General features: G+C 45.5%; 1 protein-coding gene across 1 annotated transcript in view; it reads right to left on the bottom strand.

The window, feature by feature from the left end:
• Positions 1–23190, bottom strand: part of LOC135049880 (collagen alpha-1(XXV) chain-like) — a 267395-nt gene that overhangs the window by 113427 nt on the left and 130778 nt on the right. The window contains exons 11-13 of the mRNA XM_063955838.1: positions 13844–13888; positions 11231–11257; positions 8601–8645 (exon numbers count right to left, since the gene is read on the bottom strand). Coding sequence (XP_063811908.1) covers positions 8601–8645; positions 11231–11257; positions 13844–13888 — 117 coding nt within the window. The remainder of the gene's footprint in view (positions 1–8600; positions 8646–11230; positions 11258–13843; positions 13889–23190) is intronic.

Below are 23190 nucleotides of genomic sequence, written 5' to 3'. Positions count from 1 at the left end.
AAGAAAAAAAGAGGCGCAATGAGGTAGCTGTGTGACTAAGATAAGCGACCCAAGTGGCCGACACAAACACCTGGCCCATCTAGGAGTGGCACTGCAGTGTCACGCAGGATGGCCCTTCCAAAAAACACCCCCCAAACAGCACATGACGCAAAGAAAAAAAGAGGCGCAATGAGGTAGCTGTGTGACTAAGATAAGCGACCCAAGTGGCCGACACAAACACCTGGCCCATCTAGGAGTGGCACTGCAGTGTCACGCAGGATGGCCCTTCCAAAAACTACTCCCCAAACAGCACATGACGCAAAGAAAAATGAAAGAAAAAAAGAGGTGCAAGATGGAATTGTCCTTGGGCCCTCCCCCCACCCTTATGTTGTATAAACAGGACATGCACACTTTAACCAACCCATCATTTCAGTGACAGGGTCTGCCACACGACTGTGACTGAAATGACGGGTTGGTTTGGACCCCCACCAAAAAAGAAGCAATTAATCTCTCCTTGCACAAACTGGCTCTACAGAGGCAAGATGTCCACCTCATCATCATCCTCCGATATATCACCGTGTACATCGCCCTCCTCACAGATTATCAATTCGTCCCCACTGGAATCCACCATCTCAGCTCCCTGTGTACTGCTTTGTGGAGGCAATTGCTGCTGGTCAATGTCTCCACGGAGGAATTGATTATAATTCATTTTAATGAACATCATCTTCTCCACATTTTCTGGATGTAACCTCGTACGCCGATTGCTGACAAGGTGAGCGGCGGTACTAAACACTCTTTCGGAGTACACACTTGTGGGAGGGCAACTTAGGTAGAATAAAGCCAGTTTGTGCAAGGGCCTCCAAATTGCCTCTTTTTCCTGCCAGTATAAGTACGGACTGTCTGACGTGCCTACTTGGATGCGGTCACTCATATAATCCTCCACCATTCTTTCAATGGGGAGAGAATCATATGCAGTGACAGTAGACGACATGTCCGTAATCGTTGTCAGGTCCTTCAGTCCGGACAAGATGTCAGCATCAGCAGTCGCTCCAGACTGCCCTGCATCACCGCCAGCGGGTGGGCTCTGAATTCTGAGCCTTTTCCTCGCACCCCCAGTGGCGGGAGAATGTGAAGGAGGAGATGTTGACAGGTCGCGTTCCGCTTGACTTGACAATTTTGTCACCAGCAGTTCTTTGAACCCCAGCAGACTTGTGTCTGCCGGAAAGAGAGATCCAAGGTAGGTTTTAAATCTAGGATCGAGCACGGTGGACAAAATGTAGTGCTCTGATTTCAACAGATTGACCACCCGTGAATCCTTGTTAAGCGAATTAAGGGCTCCATCCAGAAGTCCCACATGCCTAGCGGAATCGCTCTGTGTTAGCTCCTCCTTCAATGTCTCCAGCTTCTTCTGCAAAAGCCTGATGAGGGGAATGACCTGACTCAGGCTGGCAGTGTCTGAACTGACTTCACGTGTGGCAAGTTCAAAAGGTTGCAGAACCTTGCACAACGTTGAAATCATTCTCCACTGCGCTTGAGACAGGTGCATTCACCTCCTATATCGTGCTCAGTTGTATAGGCTTGAATGGCCTTTTGCTGCTCCTCCAACCTCTGAAGCATATAGAGGGTTGAATTCCACCTCGTTACCACTTCTTGCTTCAGATGATGGCAGGGCAGGTTCAGGCGTTTTTGGTGGTGCTCCAGTCTTCTGTACGTGGTGCCTGTACGCCGAAAGTGTCCCGCAATTCTTCTGGCCACCGACTGCATCTCTTGCACGCCCCTCTCGTTTTTTAAATAATTCTGCTCCACCAAATTCAAGGTATGTGCAAAACATGGGACGTGCTGGAATTTGCCCATATTTAATGCACACACAATATTGCTGGCGTTGTCCGATGCCACAAATCCACAGGAGAGTCCAATTGGGGTAAGCCATTCTGCGATGATCTTCCTCAGTTGCCGTAAGAGGTTTTTAGCTGTGTGCGTATTCTGGAAAGCGGTGATACAAAGCGTAGCCTGCCTAGGAAAGAGTTGGCGTTTGCGAGATGCTGCTACTGGTGCCGCCGCTGCTGTTCTTGCGGCGGGAGTCCATACATCTACCCAGTGGGCTGTCACAGTCATATAGTCCTGAGCCTGCCCTGCTCCACTTGTCCACATGTCCGTGGTTAAGTGGACATTGGGTACAACTGCATTTTTTAGGACACTGGTGAGTCTTTTTCTGAGGTCTGTGTACATTTTCGGTATCGCCTGCCTAGAGAAATGGAACCTAGATGGTATTTGGTACCGGGGACACAGTACCTCCAACAAGTCTCTAGTTGGCTCTGCAGTAATGATGGATACCGGAACCACGTTTCTCACCGCCCAGGATGCCAAGGCCTCAGTTATCCGCTTTCCAGCAGGATGACTGCTGTGATATTTCATCTTCCTCGCAAAGGACTGTTGGACAGTCAATTGCTTGGTGGAAGTAGTAAAAGTGGTCTTACGAGTACGACTTCCCCTCTGGGATGACCATCGACTCCCAGCAGCAACAACAGCAGCGCCAGCAGCAGTAGGCGTTACACGCAAGGATGCATCGGAGGAATCCCAGGCAGGAGAGGACTCGTCAGAATTGCCAGTGACATGGCCTGCAGGACTATTGGCATTCCTGGGGAAGGAGGAAATTGACACTGAGGGAGTTGGTGGGGTGGTTTGCGTGAGCTTGGTTACAAGAGGAAGGAATTTACTGGTCAGTGGACTGCTTCCGCTGTCGCCCAAAGTTTTTGAACTTGTCACTGACTTATGATGAATGCGCTGCAGGTGACGTATAAGGGAGGATGTTCCGAGGTGGTTAACGTCCTTACCCCTACTTATTACAGCTTGACAAAGGCAACACACGGCTTGACAAATGTTGTCCGCATTTCTGTTGAAATACTTCCACACCGAAGAGCTGATTTTTTGGGTATTTTCACCAGGCATGTCAATGGCCCTATTCCTCCCACGGACAACAGGTGTCTCCCCGGGTGCCTGACTTAAACAAACCACCTCACCATCAGAATCCTCCTGGTCAATTTCCTCCCCAGCGCCAGCAACACCCATATCCTCCTCATCCTGGTGTACTTCAACACTGACATCTTCAATCTGACTATCAGGAACTGGACTGCGGGTGCTCCTTCCAGCACTTTCAGGGGGCGTGCAAATGGTGGAAGGCGCATGCTCTTCACGTCCAGTGTTGGGAAGGTCAGGCATCGCAAACGACACAATTGGACTCTCCTTGTGGATTTGTGATTTCGAAAAACGCACAGTTCTTTGCTGTGCTTTTGCCAGCTTGAGTCTTTTCATTTTTCTAGCGAGAGGCTGAGTGCTTCCATCCTCATGTGAAGCTGAACCACTAGCCATGAACATAGGCCAGGGCCTCAGCCGTTCCTTGCCACTCCGTGTGGTAAATGGCATATTGGCAAGTTTACGCTTCTCCTCCGACAATTTTATTTTAGATTTTTGAGTCCTTTTTTTACTGATATTTGGTGTTTTGGATTTTACATGCTCTGTACTATGACATTGGGCATCGGCCTTGGCAGACGACTTTGATGGCATTTCATCGTCTCGGCCATGACTAGTGGCAGCAGCTTCAGCACGAGGTGGAAGTCGATCTTGATCTTTCCCTATTTTTGGAACCTCAACATTTTTGTTCTCCATATTTTAATAGGCACAACTAAAAGGCACCTCAGGTAAACAATGGAGATGGATGGATACTAGTATACTTATGGATGGACGAGCGACTGCCGACACAGAGGTAGCTACAGCCGTGGACTACCGTACTGCGTCTGCTGCTAATATAGACTGGATGATAATGATATAAAAAATATATATATATCACTACTGCAGCCGGACAGGTATATATTATATAATGACGGACCTGCTGGACACTGTCAGCACTGCAGACTCCTAAAGTAAGCTACTAGTATCAAGAAGATAGAAAAAAAAAACACCACAGGTAGGTGGTATACAATTATGGATGGACGAGCGACTGCCGACACAGAGGTAGCTACAGCCGTGGACTACCGTACTGCGTCTGCTGCTAATATAGACTGGATGATAATGATATAAAAAATATATATATATCACTACTGCAGCCGTACAGGTATATATTATATAATGACGGACCTGCTGGACACTGTCAGCACTGCAGACTCCTAAAGTAAGCTACTAGTATCAAGAAGATAGAAAAAAAAAACACCACAGGTAGGTGGTATACAATTATGGATGGACGAGCGACTGCCGACACAGAGGTAGCTACAGCCGTGGACTACCGTACTGCATCTGCTGCTAATATAGACTGGATGATAATGATATAAAAATATATATATATCACTACTGCAGCCGGACAGGTATATATTATATAATGACGGACCTGCTGGACACTGTCAGCACTGCAGACTCCTAAAGTAAGCTACTAGTATCAAGAAGATAGAAAAAAAAACAAACACCACAGGTAGGTGGTATACAATTATGGATGGACGAGCGACTGCCGACACAGAGGTAGCTACAGCCGTGGACTACCGTACTGCGTCTGCTGCTAATATAGACTGGATGATAATGATATAAAAAATATATATATATCACTACTGCAGCCGGACAGGAATATATTATATAATGACGGACCTGCTGGACACTGTCAGCACTGCAGACTCCTAAAGTAAGCTACTAGTATCAAGAAGATAGAGAAAAAAAACACCACAGGTGGTATAAAATTATGGATGGACGAGCGACTGCCGACACAGAGGTAGCTACAGCCGTGGACTACCGTACTGCGTCTGCTGCTAATATAGACTGGATGATAATGATATAAAAAATATATATATATCACTACTGCAGCCGGACAGGTATATATTATATAATGACGGACCTGCTGGACACTGTCAGCACTGCAGACTCCTAAAGTTAACTACTAGTATGAAGAAGATAGAAAAAAAAAAAACCACCACAGGTAGGTATACAATTATGGACGAGCAACTGCCGACACAGAGGTAGCTACAGCCGTGGACTACCGTACTACGTCTGCTGCTAGTATAGACTGGATGATAATGATATAAAAAATATATATATATCACTACTGCAGGACAGGTATATATTATATAATGACGGACCTGCTGGACACTGTCAGCACTGCAGACTCCTAAAGTAAGCTACTAGTATCAAGAAGATAGAGAAAAAAAAAACACCACAGGTAGGTGGTATACAATTATGGATGGACGAGCGACTGCCGACACAGAGGTAGCTACAGCCGTGGACTACCGTACTGCGTCTGCTGCTAATATAGACTGGATGATAATGATATAAAAAATATATATATATCACTACTGCAGCCGGACAGGTATATATTATATAATGACGGACCTGCTGGACACTGTCAGCACTGCAGACTCCTAAAGTAAGCTACTAGTATCAAGAAGATAGAAAAAAAAAACACCACAGGTAGGTGGTATACAATTATGGATGGACGAGCGACTGCCGACACAGAGGTAGCTACAGCCGTGGACTACCGTACTGCGTCTGCTGCTAATATAGACTGGATGATAATGATATAAAAAATATATATATATCACTACTGCAGCCGGACAGGTATATATTATATAATGACGGACCTGCTGGACACTGTCAGCACTGCAGACTCCTAAAGTTAACTACTAGTATGAAGAAGATAGAAAAAAAAAAAACCACCACAGGTAGGTATACAATTATGAACGAGCGACTGCCGACACAGAGGTAGCTACAGCCGTGGACTACCGTACTGCGTCTGCTGCTAGTATAGACTGGATGATAATGATATAAAAAATATATATATATATCACTACTGCAGGACAGGTATATATTATATAATGACGGACCTGCTGGACACTGTCAGCAGAATGCGTTTGTAGAATAAAAACACCACACGACGAGTGTTTAACTTTTTCAGGCAGACAATCACAATATACTGGTGGTCACTGGTCACTGGTCAGTCACACTGGCAGTGGCACTCTGGCAGCAAAAGTGTGCACTGTTAAATATATGTACTCCTGCTATAACTGCTCCCCAGTCTCCCCCACAATTAAGCTGTGTGAGCAGTGAGCACTCAGCACAGTCAGATATACATAGATGATGCAGCACACTGAGGCTGAGCACAGATATGGTATACTGTGTCACTGTGTATCGTTTTTTTTCAGGCAGAGAACGGATTATATTAAATAATAATAAAACTGCACTGGTGGTCACTGGTCAGTCACTAGTAAACTCTGCACTCTCTGAGTACTCCTAAGCTCCAGTAAATCAAGTGTCTCACTCTCACTATCTATTTCTATTCTAAACGGAGAGGACGCCAGCCACGTCCTCTCCCTATCAATCTCAATGCACGTGTGAAAATGGCGGCGACGCGCGGCTCCTTATATAGAATCCGAGTCTCGCGATAGAATACGAGCCTCGCGAGAATCCGACAGCGGGATGATGACGTTCGGGCGCGCTCGGGTTAGCCGAGCAAGGCGGGAAGATCCGAGTCTGCCTCGGACCCGTGTAAAAAGCGTGAAGTTCGGGGGGGTTCGGTTTCCGAGAAACCGAACCCGCTCATCACTAGTTTGTATACATACACCAAATTCATTCACCTTATACACACAGGCTGCAGCTAACATTATGCAATACTTTTAATAATTGTGTGTATTAAACCCAGTTTGTGTACATGAACATCAGAAATCAAAGGTTTCACTATCTCAGTTGTGTTAAAAAAAATCTGTATTTCGGAATTTGGGATAGAATCATAGAAACATAGAATTTGGAGGTAGATAAGAACCACTTGGCCCATCTAGTCTGCCCTTGAATATGGGAGACTCAACCTATAGAGTATTAAGTTTCCTATTTTTAGGTTTTTTGAGTTACTCAATATTAAGAACAACTGAGACCAACTAAGCAATATTACATGAATGCTGAGTTTAACAAGCACTAGTGGCCTATTTATTAAGGTATTATTTGCCATATTATTTAGTATCAGCTGGCTGCATTATTTAGTACAGCGGTGACCAACCCACAACTCTTTCATCTGCCGCATGCGGCTCGGCCGGCTTCTGGCCACCGCTGCCAGACACACACACACTTGTCTCTGGCGGCGGTGTCTCTCTTCAATTCAGCGCCGGTCCATGAGCCGATCAGAGCTCGTGGACTGGCAGCTAAGGCTCCTGATTGGCTGACGGACCTCGAACTTTGATTGGATCACGGACCAGCGCCTAATTGAAGAGAGACACCGCCGCCGGAGAGTAAGGGGCAGGAGAGGGGCACGCTGCGCTCTCCTCCCCTCACAAACAGCAGCAGCGCGGTTAGCAGTGCGGGGGGGAAGGGGGGAACATGTATATCTGGCACTGGGGGAATAGCTGGCACTGTAGGGACATGTATATCTTGCACTGGGGGCATAGCTGGCACTGTGGGGACATGTATATATGGCACTGGGGGCATAGCTGGTATTGTGGGGACATGTAAATCTGGCACTGGGGGCATAGCTGGCACTGTGGGGACATGTATATCTGTCACTGGGGGCATATCTGGCACTGGGGGCATATCTGGCACTGTGGGGACATGTGTATTTGGCATTGGGGGCATAGCTGGCACTGTGGAGACATGTGTACCTGGCATTGGGGGCATAGCTGGCACTGGGGGCATAGCTGGCACTGTGGGGACATGTATATCTGACACTGGGGGCATAGCTGGCACTGTGGGGACATGTATATCTGGCACTGGGGGCATAGCTGGCACTGTGGGGGCATGTGTATCTGGCACTGGGGGCATATCTCGCACTGTGAGGGCATGTGTATCTGGTACTGGGGGCATATCTCGCATATCTGGCACTGTGGGGACATGTGTATCTGGCACTGTGAGCATATATGTATCTGGCACTGTGGGGCATATATGTATTTGGCACTGTGGGGCATATGTGTACTTGGCACTGTGGGGCATATGTGTATCTGGCACTGGGGGCATATGTGTATCTGGCACTGTGGGGACATGTGTATCTGGCACTGGGGGCATATATGTATCTGGCACTATGGGGACTTATGTGTATCTGGCACTGTGGAGGCACCCATTTATTGGCATTTTTATATGTATGTGGCACTGTACTGGGGCATTATATGTATGTGGCACTGTACAACATGACTAAAAATGGGGTTATGACACAAGGTCATACTCTTACAAACGTCATACCGAAAGGTGTGCGCACAAAAATGGGGTGTGGCTTTGTGACAACTAGTGGCTCTTGCCCTTGGCTACAGATCTTTTCTGTCTCTTTGCCTCTGACTGGTTGGCCACCCCCGATTAACATCAGAGATATCTGTACTATCATTCCATGGCTAATTGTTAGCTAACGCCATCTTTTCCGCAACTGTCTTTTGCCTGAGAGGGATCTTCTGATTCCTCTGAGGCCACCTGTACTTGCACAGCCCAATGGTCTCCCACATGCACTGTGTAAGTCAAGTGCAAACTGATGTGATAGCAAAATGCAGAGATAAGAAAGTATAGTTTAAGTGGCCTGATTGTCACCAATAATAAGCCCCTAAAGCTTTACTTCGTCAAACAGTATCTTCATGCTAATGATGATTTGCTATAATATACCAAAAGAGCTTAAGGCGTACCTTTTCTCCTGCATCACCCTTAGGACCACTTTCACCCATGTCACCCTGTTGAGAGATTAATGCAATCTATAAGACTAATTTATCGCAGACGAAAATCGGTTTTACATTTATTATAGATTATTTTAAAAACACAACTCTCATCAGCAGTAACAGATGTTCCACCGGTACAGTAATATAGTGCATACTGTAAACATAGACAGAATATGTTGGTAATAGGCAAACAAATGCATTAATAATTAATTAATTAACAGCATTAATTGTGATTGCACAATGAGGGTAATTTTGCAAGTCTGACAGATAAATGAACACTGGTTTAATTTATATATAATATCTGTAACGCTTTTTCTACCAAGTTTTTCGGAGAGCTTGAGACAAGCTGGGAAAATATCCAGCCTCTCCCACCTTAGTACACACAGAGTGTCAGGGACAGTGGCGTAACTAACGTGGGTGCAGGGGATGCAGCTGCTATGGGGCCCAGACTGCCTCATGGGCCCGCTGTTCCCCCTGCAGCCAGTCACACACAGAGTGGTGACACCAGGGCAGTGTGGCCATTGGGACACGTAGCTGCCTGAGTATAGAGGGGAACTCAGACAGGGAGGCACCGTCCCACTCTACTCGTTCAACGTGGGATGATCCGGCAGGCATATGAGGAGTGAAGTGGGCACACCTGGCCCAGGATGCTGAGAGGATACAGCGGTCAGCGGTTAAGGAAGAGCGGGGACGAACAGGTAAGGAAGAGATGGAGGGGTGAGAGGAGCGGGGTGGGGGAGGTGAGAAAGACTGGGGCGAGAGAGGAGCTGGTCGGACAGGTCAGTGGAGCAAAGCACCGTGACAGCCGCAGCACAGATGGGACACCAGCACTCAGCATTACAGGCCCCACCCACATAGAGCAGCACTGAGTACCTGCCACCCATATCCATGACCTCAGATTGCTGGCAGCAGGACCACTACCACTGGGACCACCATGCAGGTTGTATACCGTGACACTCCCCCATACACTGTGCAGGGTGTGAATTGACCCCACCAATATGTTATCTGACCCCCCCCTCAGCTCCCATACGTATTGCTCTGTGACCCCCCACAATACACTGTGCAGCCTGCAGGGTGAGTACTGGCTCCCATGCAGTATGCAAGATAAGCACTGACCCCTCTCCATTCACATACAGCTTGCTCTGTGAACACCCACTATACACTGCAGACCTGCACGGTGAGCACTGATTCCTCCCCCCACCCCACTCTATACATTTTGCAGGGTGAGTACTGTACACCCCCAATACATCGGCCTTGGTAGCTTGCATTCAGCATCCATAGCAGTACAGATGATGTAATGGTTAGGGGAGGGGGGGGCTTTTTGAGATTCTGCTTTTGCCCACAAAGTTCTAGTTACGCCCCTGGTCAGGGATCTTGTGTGCTAATACAATTCTGGTATTGTAGCAAGAAAACCTTGCTTGTTTTTGCTTGCACCTCATAGAGTTGCAAACAAATATGTGCAAAGTTTTCCTATAGTAGTAACCTGCTATGTTCACTTATATGAATCTCCCAGTGAGAGCTTACTGAGATGAGAGAGGTTTGGTGGAGTAAGTGGCACAGCCATGGGGTATGCAAAGAGAGCTACCAGGCGTTCTCTCTCTATCCTTTTTTGCTTTGTTCTAACGGTGCAGTACCTGTTCTGGGTGCCTTAAAAGGTTTAGAGTTCCCAGCGGTGTTGCTTGCATGATGTAATGAAGTGACAATGTTGCTAGTCAGAGACTTAAAGGGCATCACAACCACAGACTGGTGGGAACAGCAGAGAGGAGGCAGACAGGACAAGAGAAGCACGAGTGCATGGATGGGAATCAGCTAAGTTAACGTGTGTGGGGTGGGGTTGGCTTGTAGAGAAACTTTACAAAATATAGAAACCGGGTGAGTGAGATGGAACAGATCAAATATCCAGATGGGGGTCAGCACAGTAAAGAACATACAGATGGGGTACAGTATAAAAACATGGAAATGGTGAGAGGGAGAGCACAATACAAAATGTATAGAAGAAGGAGCACATTAGAGTTCGTAGGACACAGTATCGGGCATAGAGATGAGGGGAGAGCACAAAACAGGATGTACAGATGGGGAGCATGTGGGAAGTTTGATGGGCCTTATAAGAGGGAAACACCTGCGCCTGATGAGCCTATGTTACCGCCTTCGCTTCCCCTTATGATAAAAGTTGGCTACTGGGTGGTGCAGTTTGTGCTACTAACCCACTCACCTTGCATCTGAAAAGTTCTGTTGGAGATTTGCTGGTGTTCTAGGATGTCTGGGAGATCTTGCTCTAATTTAGGAATTTCACATATATTCCTAGACAATGGGCAAATATGGCCCCAATAATTGGATGACTTGCAACTCTGGTACTATTTCATATTATTTACATTTCCTTAATTATGGATTAAGAGCCAATTTTGCACCATCCAAACAATGGTATAATTACATCTGTGCTACAAATATACAGACAGAGAAACAGTTCAAGTATGGAGAAATGCATAACCATTTCTGCAGTTCAATTTCATTTACAACAGAATTTTGCCATTTTGATATTTTGACTTTTTTTTATACTTGTCTCATATTCAGTGTGAAAATGAGTGGCCAGAAAGGCTTACCTTTTCTCCATGTTCTCCCTGATCACCCTATATGAGATACACATAAGAGTTACGATTTCACACAACTATGGTAATTAATACTGTATTGCTAAATCTAATTAGTAGGTCTATTTTACAGATAGTAAAATTGTATTTATTGCAAGGTAATATTTATACACAATCGGTACAGTGTATTTTGCTTGAGGCACATGCATACTGTATACACTGGATGTGTTTGGCTGTGGAACCCGATTTAGGATTTTGACAGAAAAGGAGTTGGTGGGAGTCGGGCAGAAGCTGGGAAGTCTAATGTAGTTCTTCCTCATACGTCAGAGCAGGATAGGCGTAACATAGTGGAACTACAACTGCTAGCAGTATGCAGGTGCACAGATGTGACAGTCCTAGGACTGAACCGGAATTATTGTTGATAACTGGACAGCTGGTAGCTGGACATCGGGATTAAACCAGAATTGCTGGTAACTGGACAACTGGATTGAACTGGAATATAGGAGACACTGGAATGGAATTGGAATGCAGGAGCCAGTAGTGCAGCAAGATGGTGATTTGCCCTGAGAGTCTCTGAACAAGATAATTTGCAAGAGCTCACTGGTGAAGTCTCAGCAAGGCTAAAAACAACAATTGCGTTGGTGTCTTCGGTCTAAAACTAAATTCTCTTTATACCCCTGGCTGAACAGGGTTTGGCTGTGGGCATCATGTGACTGCAGAATGGTCTCCCATTGGAGTTTGGGCAATCACCTGACTCTGACTGTCATGGCTGTGCGCAGCAGACGGCACAAATGGAAGGCAGTGAGTAGTGTGGATGCCTCAGGGAGACATAGATGCAGAAACAGGCTGAGTGCTGCCCTGGACTGCAGGGGTATGGGTCGTTGGGTCGACACGATTTAGGTCGACAGTCATTAGGTCGACCACTATTAATCGACATGCATTATGTCGACAGGGTCACTAGGTCGACATGGACATTAGGTCGACATGTACTAGGTCGACGGGTCAAAAGGTCGTCATGAGGTTTTTTAAACTTTTTTTGGTGTCGTTTTCTTCGTAAAGTGACGGGGAACCCCAATTAGTGCACCGTGTCCCCTTTATGTTATTTCACTTTTAATGATCAACTACACATCATTTTCTAACATTTATTAAGTGCCAGCATATTCCTTTGCACTTTTTATAATAAATGCTATTTACTTTCCATAATATAGCTACTAATAACATTTAGAATGGCATTAGTTTATTAGAAGAGACATTCCAGAAGATAAATCGGTGATCCATAGTAGATATTTCTCCCTGTATAGACCAAACATGCCGACTTTTAAGTCCATTGAAAGTAATTACAGATTTTCTCTTTGTATGACATGGATGATAATAGAGAAAACAGTGTGCACTATGATGTAAATACGCTGTCAAATATTGCAAATGTAGGGGCAGATCAATTAGTTTACCCTGTGGCTTAAGCTCAGCCCTGAGCTATTCAATCAAGTACTGCGTTACGTACCAGCAGGTGCACTTAACACGTTAAATGTGGGAGGTAGCCCATAGATTGAGGTTACTTAACATTGAATCTATGGGCTAATGTGCGTTAGCCGCGTGTTTACCACGTGGGGAATTCTCAAAATAATAATAGCTAAACAGTGGTAATTTAATGACCTACATGCATATTTGAATATAATTAAAATACAGCCATACACAAAGTACAAATCATGGGGCAGATGTATTAACCTGGAGAAGGCATAAGGAAGTGATAAACCAGTGATATGTGTAAGGTGATAAAGGCACCAGCCAATCAGATCCTAACTGTTAGTTTACATATTGGAGCTGATTGGCTGGTGCCTTTATCACCTTGCACATATCACTGGTTTATCACTTCCTTATGCCTTCTCCAGGTTAATACATCTGCCCCCATGTTCTTTCTAAACTTTATATTTCAAATCAGCAAGCTGGCTGTTTACATCAGTCAAATGGGAATATCAAACACCCTCCCCGATACACAGACACTGTGTAGACTAGAGACAGGGTTGAAACATCTTGATATTTATACAATTTACCAGGGATGTGCAGTGAGCTAAATGGCTCAGGAGGCACTGGCTAGCACCAGAGCCAGATTTACATGCAATATATGAGCCAAAGGGTACGTCTGGGCATTATACACAGGTGCAGCAGTATAAACTCCTGAAAATTTGGCGAGTTTTGATCAGAGATGTGCAGAAAAGTTAGCCAGGTGAGGCACTGCCTCACCTACCATATAATTTTTACTTCATTGGCTATATAAATTATTAGAATAATGCAAAGAAGATATTTCTAACACATTCTTTGTATTTTTCACATACTTTACACAGTCAAAACTCTGGCACAAACGTTAGTATGACAGGAAAGGCTCTGCCTCACCTGCCTCACCCCACCGCACGTCACTGCAATTTACATATACAGCTTATGATAAGACATAGATTTATTTTTAATGATTTCTACCTGTCCATCTGAAATGTCAAGCATGGAAGATTTGTAACATCGGTTTAAGTAAGGATAACTCAAACCAATAAATCAGCCATAAAGTGACAGCACAATAGCACAGCAATAATTATAATATTGTGTTCTTTAGCTGGGAGCTGTGTCTCAATGGCTCACCTTCATCCCTTGTATGCCATCCAAACCAGGTGCACCTTGTTCCCCCTAGAGAAATGGCAAAGGAAAAATAGCAATCAGTCAAATGAAAAGTAATACATTTCTCAGATTCAAAATTAAACTACTGTACAACAAATTAGGTAAGACTGACTACACTCCCCACTGGTGAATTTAATTAACTGTGCTACTTTCTTTGTGTCATATTCCTTGAATTAAGGGGGTAATTCAGATATGATCGCAGCAGCAAATTTGTTAGCTAATGGAAAAAACCATGGGGGTAATTCCAAGTTGATCGCAGCAGGAAATTTTTTAGCAGTTGGGCAAAACCATGAGCACTGCAGGGGGGGCAGATATAACATTTGCAGAGAGAGTTAGATTTGGGTGGGTTATTTTGTTTCTGTGCAGGGTAAATACTGGCTGCTTTATTTTTACACTGCAATTTAGATTGCAGATTGAACTCACCACACCCAAATCTATCTCTCTCTGCACATGTTATATCTGCCTCCCCTGCAGTGCACATGGTTTTGCCCAACTGCTAAAAATTTTCCTGCTGCGATCAACTTGGAATTACCCCCCATGTGCACTGCAGGTGGGGCAGATATAAAATTTTTGCAGAGAGAGTTAGATTTGGGTGGGTTATTTTGTTTCTGTGCAGGGTAAATACTGGCTGCTTTATTTTTACACTGCAATCTAGATTTAAGTTTGAACACACCCCACCCAAATCTAACTCTTTCTGCACATGTTATATCTGCCCCCCCCCCCTCCCCCCGCCTCCTGCAGTGCACATGGGGGGTAATTCCAAGTTGATCGCAGCAGGATTTTTGTTAGCAATTGGGCAAAACCATGTGCACTGCAGGGGAGGCAGATATAACATGTGCAGAGAGAGTTAGATTTGGGTGGGGTTGTGTTCAATCTGCAATCTAATTTGCAGTGTAAAAATAAAGCAGCCAGTATTTACCCTGCACAGAAATAAAATAACCCACCCAAATCTAACACTCTCTGCACATGTTATATCTGCCTCCCCTGCAGTGCACATGGTTTTGCGCAACTGCTAAAAAAAATCCTGCTGCGATCAACTTGGAATTACCCCCATGGTTTTGCCCATAAGCTAACAAATTTGCTGCTATGATCAGATCTGAATTATGCCTTAAGTTGTGATAACCCCACTATTTTATATTGCTGTAATGTATATTAAAGTGTGCACATTATTGAGATACAAATATACTCGAAATTGTTTAACTTGTCAGTTCAAGGTATCGTCTTTGCCACTGCCTAAAAACAACTGACATAGGGAGTAATTAAGGTTTGTTAGCACACCAAAAAAGCACACTAATGGACAAAACCATATTGCACTGCAGGTGGGGCAGATGTAACATGTGCAGAGAGATTAAGATTTGGGTGGGTTATATTGTTTCTGTGCATGGTAAATACTAAATACTGGTTGCTTTATTTTTACAATGCCCCACCTGCAGTGCAACATGGTTTTGCCCATTAGTGAGCTTTTTTGGTTTGCTAGCAAACCTGAATAAGGCCCTATGCCTTTAATACATTATCACAGGAGGGTACCTAAGCAGTGGCGGCTATTACCTATTGGCAGCAGGACTGCAGCCCTCCAGTAAAATCCACCACTGTGGGTGTGCCAGTTGCAGCCCGTAACTGCACTTGCAACACTGTGACTGATAGTGACTTCCTACTGGAAGTCTACCTGTCAGTCACCTACAGGACAGCCAGCCCTATTGCGAGGTGTTTCCTCCCTCTGGAACTGCTAGACCGGGCTGTGATTAGTAGAGAGATAGCTTCCTATAGGAAGCCACTCTCTGACTGATCGTTAGCTCCAGCCAGCTTCTATGTACTGATGATGATGCAGTCCATAGAAACCGTGGGTTTGCGCATATGCATTCAAGCCACAGCATGTGCACTTACGCCGGTCCTGGCACCTGTCAGCTCCATTGTGCAGTAGCCGCGACCCAGCCAACAACAGGGGCTCTCTCTCCTCTCCCCACCCTCTCGACCAAGCAGCACGGCTGTACCTAAGCATGCATTTTATCTCTGGAGGGTATTATGACTAAAAATAGAAAACATGTTCCAATTACAGTATGTGCATTTTTAGTTTTGTTCTCCTGTGGTAGATTGACCAAATGTGGCATACAACAAGCTAGTGAAGCGGGTAGTGTTACCTATAGACTTTATTAGCCAAGGTGGCGTTAACATACTGCTGAGCTTCCGATTGTACATTTGTCTTAGTGCTGATAAAGATGAGGTGGTGCTTTGATGGTTTGCAGCAAATCATTGATAAAAAAAAATCCTCTTTTAATAAAGCGCTGTAATTGATATCTCAGCCCCGAGGCTTTCTGCAGCTCCTAGGCGATTAAAGTTTGTCATATTGTTCAGACACAGCTAATGATTAATTATCAGGAAGATGAAATACAAGAGCCTGGAAAGTCTGCTGCTGGAGTGTTTACGCAGAAACACTAAAACTGCAGAACATGTAATGCATGTGACAAGAGCTATAATTCTAATTTCATCCTTCCTTTAGTTCACTTTTCACCTTCAACTAAAAATCTAATATTTTTTCATTGCAAAGGCCCACGAGCCAGGAGAAATTACACAGGAATGCTCTGCATCATTTCCCAGCTGGCTAACAATTGTGTCTGAGCATTTTCCTTCATTGATGGCTTCTTCTATACCTTTCAATGAATGGCTGCCTTGTAGTAACATGATACAGCAATTATATATTATTCACGTGGGGGAAACAAGGACATAATACTTCAATATACAGGACCTACCGGTTTGTGGAGAAACAAAGCTTCATTTTCTTAGGCCTTCTTCCGTAAGTTGCAAAGATGCCAGAAATGTATCAACTGAGAAGCCAAACAGGCAACACTGGGGCTTTTCCCTCAATACTGCCTGAATGGTGACGTCAGCTTACATACACACATAATCCACAAATAGTGGGAAAATGTACAACACTGTAGCTATTTTTTATTTTTATTTTTACTATTCATTTATTTTTAATAGTGGTATCATAAGTGCTTTAATTTTTAAATTATGGCACCTTTGGTATGCGGTCAGCATACCGCTCGTTGGGATCCCGGCTGTCACAATACTGACGCCGGGATCCCAATGAGGGCACCATACCGCCGCCAGTATAACCGCGAGGTAGGTGATTGAACAATTATCTATGTTTTGTATGTTTTAGGTTGGATCGGGAGTGAGTAGCTGCCCCAGTTTTGACTGCAAACATAATTGGAACCAGCACGGTTTAAATTAAAATTGCCATTATTTTATTGTGTTGGAAAATTATATTTATTCCACTTTCTGTCTACTACACTTTTACAGACTAATAACGTTCCATCAATTGGAATAAATTCTGTATATAAAATGGCATCCGTATGATACCGTAGATCTACACTGTCTAGTTAGTAACTAGGTCGACACCGTATGGTCGACATGCATTAAGTTAACATTTGCTTGATTTTCTAACCATGTGGATTACAATTGGGAATAGAATCCTGTGGCGAGCGCAGCAGTAGCGGAGCGAGCCACCATGTCCAAAGTGTGACGAGTGTCTACGTTTCTATTGATGGTGGTCACAGAACATGAAGCGTGGAAAAAAAAATCAAAGTGTCGGACATTTTTGTGTCAACCGTTGTCATGTCGATCTTTTGTACCTGTCAACCTAATGCATGTCGATCATATGATGTCAACCTATTGACTGTCTATCTAGACAGTGTAGCTCTATACTGTATATAGCTAAATGTATGGTTTTGTACTGTATGTACAGTGGCTATATATACATAATATTTTGGTAAAAATCTTATGTCTTTGGCAGTCCATTGTGGAACATCCAGGATTGTGGTAACACCATACCAAAGATAAAAGACATATATACCAATCTCATATAAGCAACTGACCAGGCTTCCCATCATGGGAAAAGTTATAAGGCCATTTCTAAGCAGTAACTAAGAAGTGCACCATTCTACATAGGGAAATCTTCATAGAATTGAACATTCCAGCAAAATGAATCATACATACATTTAGGCATCTGTCAATATGGTAAATGCTAAAGCTCATGCATTCACTACCAAAAACAGATATATGCAGAGCCATTTTAGGCAAAAAAACAACCAGAACCTCATAATCAACTGTCCTGGTGTTTGCAGCGGTGATTATTTGTGGTTGTTATACCTGAGGACCTGGATGCAGCGGGGTTATTGAGTCCACCATAAACTCCAAAAATGTCAAATTAAACAACTGAAGCTTGGATAAAACTGATCATGAGTCAGGACAAACATCCTAAGCACATTATCATAGCTACCTCTGAGTGGCTGAAAAAAGTTTTGGAATGGCCAAATCACAGTGCAGGCCCTGCACCAGGGGTTAAAGTGAACCGGAACGGGGAGAAACTGCGTTCCGTCAGTTCCACTTGGAGACGGTACGCAATTCCGCCTCCCCCGGCTCACCTAACCCGATGTCCCGGCGCTGCAGGGAGATGCCGGGCGCCCGGCTCTCCCCGCACAGCGGCAGCCGGAGGCAGGAGCTCAGTACTGAGCTCCTGCCTCCGGCTCTGTCAGTACGTGCTATGGGAGAGACGTCATGACGCCTCTCCTATAGTGCCGAGGAGCGGACGCCCAGAGAGGTCTGCGGCGGGAGCGAGGCTTGGTAAGTATGGTGCCTCTCCCCCCCCCCACCCTCCAATATGTGTACTAGTAGCGGCGCTGTTACTGGGGGGCTATACTACTGGGGGCAAACTACTGGGGCAAACTACTGGGGCAAACTACTGGGGGGCTTTAGTGCTGGGGGCAAACTACTGGGGGCATTACTACAAGGGGGGCTAAACTACTGGCAGCATTACTACAGGGAGCTAAACTACAAGGGGGCATAACTACCTGAGCTAAACTACTGGGGGTATAACTACAGGGGGGCATTACTACAAGGAGGCAAACTACTGGCAGCATTACTACAGGGAGCTAAACTACAAAGGGGCATAACTACCTGAGCTAAACTACTGGGGGTATAACTACAGGGGGGCATTACTACAAGGAGGCAAACTACTGGGGGCATTACTAACGGGGACAAACTACATGGGGGATAAACTACGTGGCTAAACAACTGGGGGCACAACTGCAGGGGCCATTACCACTGGGGGCTAAACAACATGGGGCAAACTACAAGAGGGCAAAACTACTGGGGGCATTACCACTGGGAGGCTAAACTAAAGGGGGGGAGTAAATTACTGGGGTCATAACTGCAGGGGCATTACCAGTGGGGGCATGACTACTGGGGCTAAACTACAGGGGGCTAAACGACTGAGGGCATTACTACAGGCAACATTACTACTGGGGGCAATACTACACAGGGGCATTACCATTAAGGGCATCACTGATGGGGTGCACTGCTAATGAGGGCATTGTAAAGGGGACACTTCATAAGGGGCACCACTCCTGGGTACATAAGGGGCACTACTATTGCCGGCATTGCATAAGGGGCACTACTACTGTGGGCATAGTATAAGGGGTATGGGCCGACAAAGAAGCTGAGCTCCCGGTCCGCCCTCCGTCACTCCGCCCGTACCATCACCGCCGCACTGGAAGCCCTGGTTCCAGACTCCCAGCTGCAGCGGATCTGGGACCAGGCTGGCTTTATTATCCCTGCTGCCGCATCGAGCCCCTGTGACCACGGCGCTACTAGTTCAAATCTGTTGCTGATTGGCTGCCGGACCGCAGCAGTTTTGAAATATTAGCACCGTGGTCACAGGAGCTCGATGCGGCGGCAGGGATAATAAAGCCAGCCTGGTTCTAGATCCACTGCAGCCGCCATCAGCCTCCTCTGCCGCCCCGCCCTCGGACCTCTGCATGCCCACAGCCTCCTCCTCCTCACTATCTCCGAAGCCCACAGCCTCCTCCACTCCACGCCTACCACAGCATACTCATCCACCGCACCGCAGACCACCGCCACTGCTAAACAGGTAATCTTACCCTGCTGCCTTTCTCTCTCCCCAGTCCCTACTGTATGCCCCTGCTGTCACTTTCCATGTCCCTGCTGTCATTTTCCATGTCCCTGCTGTCACTTTCCCTGTCACTCTATAATGTGAATTTCGTCTCATTCAGTGTGCTATAATGTGAATTTCGGCTCATATTGTGTGCTATAATGTGAATTTCGGCTCATACCGTGTGCTATAATGTGAATTTCGGCTCATACTGTGTGGTGTAATGTGAATTTTGCTCATACTGTGTGCTGTAATGTGAATTTCGGCTCATACCGTGTGCTATAATGTGAATTTCGGCTCATACCGTGTGCTATAATGTGAATTTCGGCTCATACTGTGTGGTGTAATATGAATGTGGCTCATACTGTGTGGTATAATGTGAATCTCGGCTCATACTGTGTGGTATAATGTGAATTTCGGCTCATACTGTGTGTTATAATGTGAAAGGGGTCCTATTATTGTGGTGCATAATGTGTATAAGGGGTATATGGTGTGGTAAACTACACTGAAGGGCACTCCCCCTTTTCAGGAGCGCGTGCGCCATCGGCGCGCACATAATTACAACCTTCACTTTTCCATACCCCCACTTCAAAATTTATACTTGGGTGCTACTACTGTGGGCATTATTACTATTGTGTGACCACGCCCCTTTCTTTTTGATACCACACCCCCTTTTTGCTGCGAGCGCCTGCGGTGCGCGCAATACCTTTATTCCATGGGCACCGTGGGGAGGGGGGTGAGTTCCACCACCTCTCTAGGACCACTTTAAGCACTGCCCTGCACCATTTAGATGCTGTGATATTTCAAGTAGAACTTAAGAGAGCTGTAACTATATCATACCCCCCAACATGACCCTCTCCAGGAGGGACAAAATACTCTGCTCCTGGATTTTCTCTTAATTCATGATTGCCGGCACCTGTGTTGAACAGGCTAATGGATAAGAAATGTGTTTCAGCACAGGTGAGGACAATTATAACTTAATAGGGAAGTCCAGAAGCAGAGCATTGTGTCCCTCCTGGAGAGGGTCATGTTGGGAGGTATGCTATATAAATGCTCTCAGACATCATCCAAAATTCCTCAAATATGGGTCTCACTCAGAAAGAACTACTACAAGTATTTGCTATTAAAGGTGGCAGCATGAGTATGTTCTTCATATTTGCGTGTTTTTTGTTTCTTTTGTTTTTTTTTTTAAATTTTAGAAGTTAGGATAACATTAAGTCTGTGTAGTTTGTGTCACATCAGATCAGATTTTGTAATCCTTAAGGAATGAGTAAGGAATAGATTGATTAATAAAAAATGTCCTGATATTTACAAATGCCCATTGTAAAATAATGCACTTTTGTTTTCATATCACCTTACAAAAAGGTTTTAGTACAGGCTGAGTCTCCCATTTCCGAAAAGCTAATATCCGAACTAAGCCAAAATCCAAAATGTTTTTAGCGTGACTGAGATAGTGACACCTATGCTTTCTGATGGATCAATGTACACAAACTGTTTCGTCAACAAAATGATTAAATATATTGTATAAAACTACCTTCAGTATCATCAGTACATCTGTATCAGATGTATATGAAACATAAATGCATTCTGTGGTTAGACTTGAGTCCCATCGCCAGGATCAGGCCCAGCGCTACCCGCTCAGCAAAGGGATGCAGAGCAGCTAGGTGCCAGGCTGGAGAGGCACTCTCCCTGGTCTCAATCCCAGCTGCTTCGCCTGGCCTCCCTACTGCTGCCGGCTGCTGTGCCTGTCACGTATGACAGACAGCGGCGCCAGCAGCTTAAAGCCTCCTCTCCCCCTCATGTGACAATGTCAGTGACCACTGACTGATCGGATGAAAAGGGGGCGGAGCTACAAGGACGGAGGGGGCAGAGCTACACGGGATCAGCAGACTGCAGTGCCACAGAGAAGGACATGCTGCTCCAGATCCTGCCAGTGCCAGCCAGACTGCGATAAGTAAGTGAAGGGAGAGTGAGTGAGGAAGTGTGTGTGTGTGTGTGTGTGTGTGTGTGTGTGTGTGTGTGTGTGTGTGTGTGTGTGAGCGTGTGTGTGTGTTTAAGTATGTGTGCGGGGCGGGATGTGAAGAAACTGCACTTCTGTAGGCGTTATGTGTAAGCGGCGCTACTACTGGGGGTGTTACGTGGAAGCGGCGCTACTACTGGAGGTGTTACATGTAAGCGGCGATACTGCTGGGGGTGTTACGTGTAAGCTGTCCTACTACTGGGGGCTATACGTGTAAGCTGCACTACTACTGGGGGCGTTACGTGTAAGCTGCACTACTACTGGGGGAGTTACGTGTAAGCTGCGCTACTGCTGGGTTTATGTATAATCTGCATTACTACTCGGGTGTTATGTGTAAGTGGCACTACTACTGGGGCATTACGTGTAAGCGGCACTACTACTGTGGCCGTTACGTGTAACCTGCGCTACTACTGGGGGCGTTACATGTAAGCTGTGCTACTACTGGGGCGTTATGTGTAAGCTGCACTACTACTGGGTTTATTATGTGCAAATTACACTACTACTGGGGCGTTATGTGTAAGCGGCGCTACTACTGGGGTCGTTGTGTGTAAGTGGTGCTACTACTGGGGCGTTATGTGTAAGCTGTGCTACAACTGGGGCATCATGTGTAAGCAGTGCCTCTACCGGGGGTGTTTCATATGGGGGCGCTATTGTGTGTCCACGCCCCTTCCTTGTGAGACCACATCCCTTTTTTGATGTGTGCTGTCCCTTTGTAAAGTATGGGAGGGCGCAAATTTATAGTTTGCAGGGGGGCGTCAAACACCCTAGCACCAGCCCTGCCCAGGATACCTCATTATGGTATGCAAATATTCCAAACTATGGAAAAATACCAAATACTTCTGGTCCCAAGCATTTCAGATAATGGAAACTCAACCTGTAGCATGTTTTGGCTAAGGCCTGAAATGTGAATCATTATATAACATTATCAAGATTAAACTAGATTAACCAAGCATCATTGGATAATTTGAAACATATTGTGCCTGGTTCTGAGTCACATGCATGTCCGAATGCATCTGCATCAAACTCTGCATGCACCACAGCCAACCTAAGCATCACAGAGCAGCTGCAAGTGATTCTGGGTAATAAGCATCTCAGTTGTTTCTCACCTATGGCTGAATGCACATTACTGGGTGGGAATTGGGTGACAACTGCACTTTCACACATTCCATGGTCATGTTGCCAGAGTTGTGACGTATTCTGGGTATCGTGCATGGATTGTGCATGCCATTTTTAGGAGCATCTTACACACTTACCATGGGGTAGGTGTAAGTGGCGACACTAGTAATGGTGGCGGCTCTCTTGGATAGCGGGCGGGGGATTGGTTTGATCACATACGCATAG

This window comes from Pseudophryne corroboree, chromosome 1 (assembly GCF_028390025.1).
Source record: "Pseudophryne corroboree isolate aPseCor3 chromosome 1, aPseCor3.hap2, whole genome shotgun sequence".
NCBI lineage: Eukaryota > Metazoa > Chordata > Amphibia > Anura > Myobatrachidae > Pseudophryne > Pseudophryne corroboree.
This window is presented reverse-complemented; position numbering and strand designations above follow the sequence as displayed.